Below are 7447 nucleotides of genomic sequence, written 5' to 3'. Positions count from 1 at the left end.
GGTCTTTGACCTGCTCGGGCCCTAATAATTCTTTCAATTACAATAGGTCCTCACAGGACTTTGTCCTGCTCGGGCCCTAATAATTCCTACAGATACAATAGGTCCTCCCAGGAATTTGTCCTGCTTGGGCTTTAATAAAAAAGATTTTGTTTAATTACAATAGGGACCTCACAGGTCTTTGACCTGCTCAGGCCCTAATAATAGGAAGAAAATTTTTTTCAATTAAAATTACAATAGGGACCTCACGAGTCTTTGACCTGCTCAGGCCCTCATAATAATAATAATATATATATTTTTTTAATACAATATGTACCTCACAGGTCTTTGACCTCCTCAGGCCCTAATAAGAAAGATTTTTTTCAATTACAATAGGGACCTCGAGACCTGCTCGGGCCCTAATAATAATATGAATCACGAGAAAAACAATAGGGACTTTGCAGGTCGAGACCTGCTCGGGCCCTAATAATCATTCGAAAAACAATAGGGACCTTGCAGGTTCCCTGCTCGGGCCCTCATAATAATCACTAGAAAAACAATAGGGACCTTGCAGGTTCCCTGCTCAGCCCTAATTATCAGACTTTCCTTCAGCTGAAGACATGTCTCCAGTTTTTGTTTAGCATCAAAATAAAGATCAGGTGGAGCCGAGGATTGAACCATGGAGTGGATATTGTATTCCTCCTGCTGGCGTCCACCTCCAGGACACAACCAACCCTTAGCAAAAAATAGTATACTTGACGTTCATTTTATTAAGTATGCTTGAGTATAAGTATAAGTATAGCAAGTATACTATGGACCATGTACTTGTAGCGTACTAGAAAGTATAGTAATTTAATACTTCTTCAGACTAAATTGGAACATTTTAAGTTTATAAAAGTATACTTTAAGTATACTTTATGAGGTCATTTTAAGTTTACAGAAGTACACTTTCAAGTATACAACAAGTACACTCATCTGTATACTACTAGTGTACTAAGTATATACTTCTAGTCCACATTTTAGTTTAACATGTGAATTTATAACAGGGGTAATACCTCAATGCAAATGTGTGTAGTGAAAAACAGTTTTATTCTGTTAACTTAAATGTTAGCACAAGTCAATGACTTGACCTTAATCTGCACTTAGATCAATATATACTAAGTATAAGTGCTTGTAATTTGGCAGGTTGTAGCCAGAAATTTGCCATTTATCACCACACACATCAACTGCTTAACAGACAGGAAGTCTCTCTCGGAAAACACCCCTTCACTCACGGTGCCAACATTTTTATCATCTTTGTTAACTCGACACAATTTAACCACAGAACAAGGACGTGAATTAACCCGCAACCGTCTTACACATCATCTTATTCACAACCACATTCACAAACCATAATTACACCAACAACAACAGAATACCCAAGAGTCTTTGTGCCACAGTCCACAAGGTGTGTTACAGTATACTAAAGTACAAGTATAAGCTTTAGTATTAAAGTATAATTGTAAGTCTAAGTATTAATGTACTTAGTCTTAGACTATTCTTTATACTTTTCAGTATAAGCCAAGTATACTTCACTATAATTTTCTTAAGTATATAAAATATAGTATATAAAAAGTACACTCAAGTATACTGCCTCAGTTTTAGTATAAAATAAGTATACTTGTAGTAAACTTGAATAAACTACTTTTTGCTAAGGGAATGCTCATCCAAAATATGTGCACTGACTGTGTGCTCAAATAGATCTGCGAATGATACACCTTTCTTTTGCTTGGGCCAGATTTAGAGAGAGAGAGAGAGAGAGAGAGAGAGAGAGACCCCCTTGCAGCCACTTGCAGAGCCAAAACCTGGTCTTGATCAGTACATTCCATTATTCAATACAATCACAATGCTGTCTTACTGCCAGCAGGGACTGGGCTCAAGTATCTTGTTGTATTTTCCATGAAAAACACTTTTACAAACAGAGAGCCCTTGGGGAATCATTGTCTTTTTTATATTACAGTATCCTTTTTATCACACACCCAACCCTCCCTCCACCCACATTCATTCCCCCACAACACTGAGGAGTTGTCTCTAACTACCTTATGGCTTTTACAATCACTGCTGATTCTTTAGAAAGATGAATGCGAGGAATGTAACTAATCTTTAATGCTGGATACTTTTAAAGTTCAGAGTGGTGATGTTATCCATAAATCTCATATTTGACAAAAAAAAGACTAGAGGGCCACTCATCAGCTTTGTCTGGAGCTTTTCAGCCATTTCATGTTCTCATGGAATGGCTGAAAAGCAGATGGCAGATCCCTGTTTAGGTCACTTAAGACTGTAAGATGCCACTAAAAGTTACAATATTGCTAGTGAGTGAACCACAGGTTTTGGAATTGCTTTGTCAAACTGCTGTTTCAGAGGTCGATAATAAACTTTCACACTTAACCCGTCATACTTTTTAATTCTCATTTTTTTTAAACAGAGGACATAACAGAGGAAATGACAACAGATGTTTCTTATCATTTCACAGTCTATCAATTAAAATATGGCATATTTTAGGTGTAATCTGTTACTGGCACTTTCTTTCCACAGCCATTAAAAGGTCATTTATTACTTGAATTAAAGTTGTTTTACTTAAGTGCTTCATATTTTGTATTTGTTTTTTATTTGATCTATGAAATTCATACATCCTCATGTTCCATGAGCACTTCTCCAACCCTGTGTTATTTTGTATTTTGTATTCTAGGATCTGAGATCTTGTCTCTCATGAGTTGTTAAATATATGAAGTTATACCAGCAACTGAAGGTTGCCCCAATTTTTGCCGTCTTACACAGCTGGACATGATCCAGTATTGTACTTAGACAAAATCCTCTGGAGTGTGCTAAAGAATTAAGTGTTTCAAGGCTGACTGATGGCCATTTCATGAACAAGGTCAAGGCTAATGTCAACCATCAGCCTTTACCAACATGCCCTGTGCCGTGTGAACATCTGCGCTTCAACCTCTTTTCAAAAATCGTCAAGGAAAGGAGAAGTGCTCTTAAACTGAGGAGGGGGAGGGGAACTCCCAGGTGCCAACAGACATTCCTCTGCATAACAGGTTCATGGGGTCAGCGAAAAAGGTATGTCTTTAAACATTTTTTTAAATGGCTTAAAAAGAAACAAACATAAATACAAAAGAACCTCTTACTACAAAAATAGTTTTGGTCTCATATCAACCATTGAACTCCAACACAGTGAATTTTAAATGATTGCTTTCCCAGCATTATCATGTGATTACAGAAAGTTATTTCTCTTGAAGGGATATCTGCTTACAGTCCACTTTTACCCACTGCTGATGTGAGCTAACAATGCATCTAAATCCCTTTGATACAGATGACAGTGACAGTTATCTACAGTGATATGCTATTAAAAGTAACTGAGCCTGAGGATTTTGCTTGTAAGAAATCTCATAGTTAATTTTTGCTGCACCATAGGGGCAGGATGCTTTTGCCATCAGTGTATGATTCCAAGGATCTTTGCAGGACTTGGCCTCGGCTGTGAAATGTGGTAATGAGTAAATGACTACAAACAGATTTTTGTGACTTTACTAATTCACATGGTAATATTTTACAAAAATGTAGCCTAGTGCAACAATGAAGCAATCAGATCTTGCGCCGTGTGGTCAGTGTATGAAAGATACAAAGCAGTCAAAACAGATTGTATGACATAGCAAACCCATCCCATAAAAGGTCAGTGGTTTTCAGTGTCCCATCCCACTACTCTATCAATTAATGTTTAGCAGTAATATCTAACTGGTTCAAAGAGTGGGATGTCAGAGAGGGTAAAACATTTAGCTTGTCTCTTACCATGTCCATTAGTCACTCCTGCTTACCACTGAAGCAGAGTCTGTTTATTTTTTTGTCAGTTTCTCTCCGCTCTGCTTAAACATGGGTCTTGACCCCTGCTGAGGGGTTAGGAGCTCCCTGTTTGTCATGAGCCCCAGAGATCCAGTGGTAGCAGTCAGTGGCATTTTTGCTACGTGGCTTAACAGCACAGCGGGTGCAGTACACTATGCCCAGTGCCACCATCACCACAATGAAAATGCAGATGGGAACTATGAGGCCTACCAGGAGCCAGGTGCTGCTCTGCTTCTGCCCCTTATCATCTGAGACAGAATCCAGACTGTCACCACTCTCTCCCCCCTCACTTGTGGGTGGCTGGGATGGAATAAGCTGGGTGGGAACAGCTGAGTTTTGGGAATGTGTGCTCTCCACATAGGCCTTTTCCTCCTCCCCCAACTCCCCCCCTGGGAACTTCGAGTTTTCGTTAGGGGGGTACCGTTCTTCCTCACTCTTGCTGTGGTAAATGGAATCGACCGAATGCTCTGAATTTCCTGGTTTCTGACTGGAAGTAGAGAGCCCCTTCCACCAATTCCAAGCTCCCTCAGAGATTGTAGAAGTGGAAAGGAGTGGGAGAGCTGTGGTGGTCTCCTCCTCGTCATTTTCGTACCAGTTTGGGGTTATGCTGGTTTTTGTGGAGGGTGGAAGCGTGGTGTAGAGGGTTGTGGAAAAAACCTCCATCTCAGACTGAGACCACTCCAACCGAGTATCTAAATTTTCATCAGCATGAGTCACCTGTGTCGGAGAATCTGGTTGTAAATCAAAGGGCATTTCACCCTGAGAGGCACTGGTGACCCAAATTACATCGGAATCCAAGACTCTGGGTGGGTCAGTCAGCCAGTCCAGAGATTGCTCCTCCTCTGGAGGCCAGTCAGTATGCTGTGAGTTCCAGGCATAGTCCACTGGTTCCCATACGGGTCCAGGCTGGCGGGTGACCCAAGGAAAGGAGGGGGTGACAGCGGATTGGTCAACTTCCTCCCTTCTCTTGTGGCATGAGTAGTGATCAGACATGAGTTCATACCCTTCTTCACAGTAACATTCAAATCCACCCTCATAGTTCACACACATCTGCTCACAGGTCCCAGGGATCTGGCATTCGTCAGTGTCTTGGCATTGGCTGGGGTCCTCAGGCACTGGGGAAAAACCCAGATGGCAGTGGCAGATATGAGATCCTGGAGTGTTTTCACAAGCATGTTCACATGGGTCATTTACACACTCATCAATGTCCTCACACCTACCAGAATCATCTGGATGGTAACCCTCCCGACATCTACATTCAAATGTCCCTGGAGCATTCACACAGAGCAGCTCACAAGGACTCTTAAGGCACTCATCTACATCCAGACAGCTACGTTCATCTGGTCCAAGCATGTATCCATCAGGGCAGGCACAACGGTACCCATCTGAAAGGGGCAGACACTCAAACTCACAGGTGGCCCCTTGACATACATCAGAGACCTCGCAGTTCTTCCTATTTACTCCTAGCCGATATCCATCAACACATTCACAGTAGAAGTGAACACCGGCTGGCCTGCAGAAATGCTCACATCCACCATTATCTTGGTCACACCAGTTATGTGATACTGGAGAATCAGAGCAGAGGGGAGAATCTCTTGACCACCCCACAGAGCCATCTTCCTTAAGCATACACAAAGCGGACTGTTCCTCCTTGTCGTCTGCGGGGCAGGGAACAGTAGCGACAGATCCGAAGGGCACATGAGTTAGCAGTGTGCTAAGAAGGTTAAATGGTGTGGTGTAGAGGGCATTGCCTGCTCCTTCACTCAACAAGGCAGCACACATTCCTTTGTAGGCATAATGACAGAGATACCCATCTACAGGGATTGAGCAGGCACCATCCACCCATTTAAAGTTATCATTCTGCTCTTGAGTGCTGTAGCCCATAACTACACAGCGTGGCACAGAGCAAATTCTGGGTGAGTCCTCTCCTTGCCAGTTTGCATACTCTGTGTCCTGGTCACCCGTAGTCCAAGAGAAACCCCGCAATGGGTGTGTGCTGGTACACTGGCGAGGCTGGCGCTGCAGACCAATCCATACCTGGACCTTGGTACGTGAGTGGCGCAAGTCGAGAGTGGAAAAAAGACTAGCAATAATGGTTGCATCTTCCTTGCGTTTGATGGTAGCGAGGTTACCACCTTTCTCTTTACAGGCCCTCCAGGAGTCCAAGAACGTCTTGCGTTGGAAGTAGACCATAAAGCAGCCATCTGCAGTGCATAGTGCATCCCTCTCTCTCAGGTCCCGTCCAAGGACTGAGAAAACTCCAAAGAGCAAAGCCAACAGGGAGATAAAGAGAAGAGCAGCAGCATTGCTCATCAGGGAGGCCATCCTTTTTTAGAAGTCAATGTTTTGCACTACTCTCACCTTGGCTTTCTCCACACTTTTATCTCCCTGCCGTCTAAAGTTTCTGTAAGCTGTGGTGTTCTCGCTTGAACTGCTTTTGTTGCCTATCTGAATTTTTTTCCCTTCATTTGAGCCTCATTTTTTTCTGTCTGTCTTTGCTCTTTACTCTACTGTGCTAAAACAGATCTGTGCTGAAGTTGAGTGTGTGCAGATTGTCCCAAGATTCAGAGAACAGGGAGGGAGGGGAAAAAGGGACGGGGGGTAAAGGGGGAGGGAGATAAAGCAATAAGGAGGGTGGGCAGAAGGGGAGAGTGAGTGTGTCTATGTGGATGTGTGTGTCTTAGAAAGGGGGAGGTGCAGTAAACTGTGCATTTCTTTCTTTTACAGAGCATGTCATATGGTTTTCATAAGCCCCGTTCACGGACATAGTTTGATACTCTGCCATTAACGCACACAGACACACACATTCAAGCGCCTAGAACTGTGGCATCAAAATTTCTCATCCACAACTACTTAAATGAGACTGAGTAATCACATAAATAGATGCAGTATTTCCAGCAATCTTCTATTTCCCCTTCTCTAGCCTTAAACTCCTTCATCGCCCTTAATGGGGGATATCTCTCATTTTTTAATTAATATGAATTACACTAGCATGTTCTTGGCATGTAGACCTTCTATGGAGTTAAAGACTCCGAGGTTATGTTTTTGTCTGATATGTTTAATTCCATACAGGGTGAAATGAGATTTCCTAAAAACTCCACAGGCATTTTCATGTTCACTCAGTTTCTCTGATGATGTTTTACATTTGTATTTCAGAGTGCACATGTCTATGTTCATTGTCAACAAAGGTTTTTCTTCAGGGTAATAAGAAAAGCTTTGACTTTACACAACTGGTATCCTACATTTACAAAGCAACCTTCAGCCAGAAAGAGGATGCCAGTTCCTGCACAAAATTCTGCAGCAACATTAAAAACAACAATGCTCTTCTCCATTATAATAACTCTAAGATTGGGATGGGGAAGTAGGGAAAGTAGTCGAGGTCGTGGATGTGGAAGAAGAGGGCCTCTGGGTTTACTATGAAAACAAAGCCAGCCGGTGAGTTGAAGACTTATGTTTCTTATTCGGGGATCTTGGAGGGAGGAGGAGGGTATGTATGTGTGTGTCTGAGAGAGGAGGTTGGATGGGGGGTGTAGGGCAAGAGGGGTAGTAGCTGGAGTCTTGTGAATCTGTAATAAATTCAGCTGACTGTTGT

The 7447-nt window shown here is 42.4% G+C and overlaps 1 protein-coding gene across 1 annotated transcript; it reads right to left on the bottom strand.

Moving 5' to 3' along the window:
- Positions 1 to 2399: 2399 nt before the first annotated feature.
- On the bottom strand, positions 2400 to 6413 carry cd248a (CD248 molecule, endosialin a). The gene has a single exon (XM_030431835.1). The coding sequence runs from the start codon at positions 6178 to 6180 to the stop codon at positions 3880 to 3882; it is 2301 nt and encodes a 766-aa protein (XP_030287695.1). The 5' UTR covers positions 6181 to 6413; the 3' UTR covers positions 2400 to 3879.
- Between the last annotated feature and the right edge of the window lie 1034 nt (positions 6414 to 7447).

Source organism: Sparus aurata, chromosome 10 (assembly GCF_900880675.1).
Source record: "Sparus aurata chromosome 10, fSpaAur1.1, whole genome shotgun sequence".
Taxonomy (NCBI): Eukaryota; Metazoa; Chordata; class Actinopteri; order Spariformes; family Sparidae; genus Sparus; species Sparus aurata.
Note: the sequence above shows the minus strand (reverse complement) of the source record. Positions and strands in the feature narration are given on the sequence as shown.

Bases quoted from the DNA above. Each gene is read 5' to 3' on its own strand.
- cd248a (XM_030431835.1), bottom strand. From the start codon at position 6,180: ATGGCCTCCCTGATGAGCAATGCTGCTGCTCTTCTCTTTATCTCCCTG.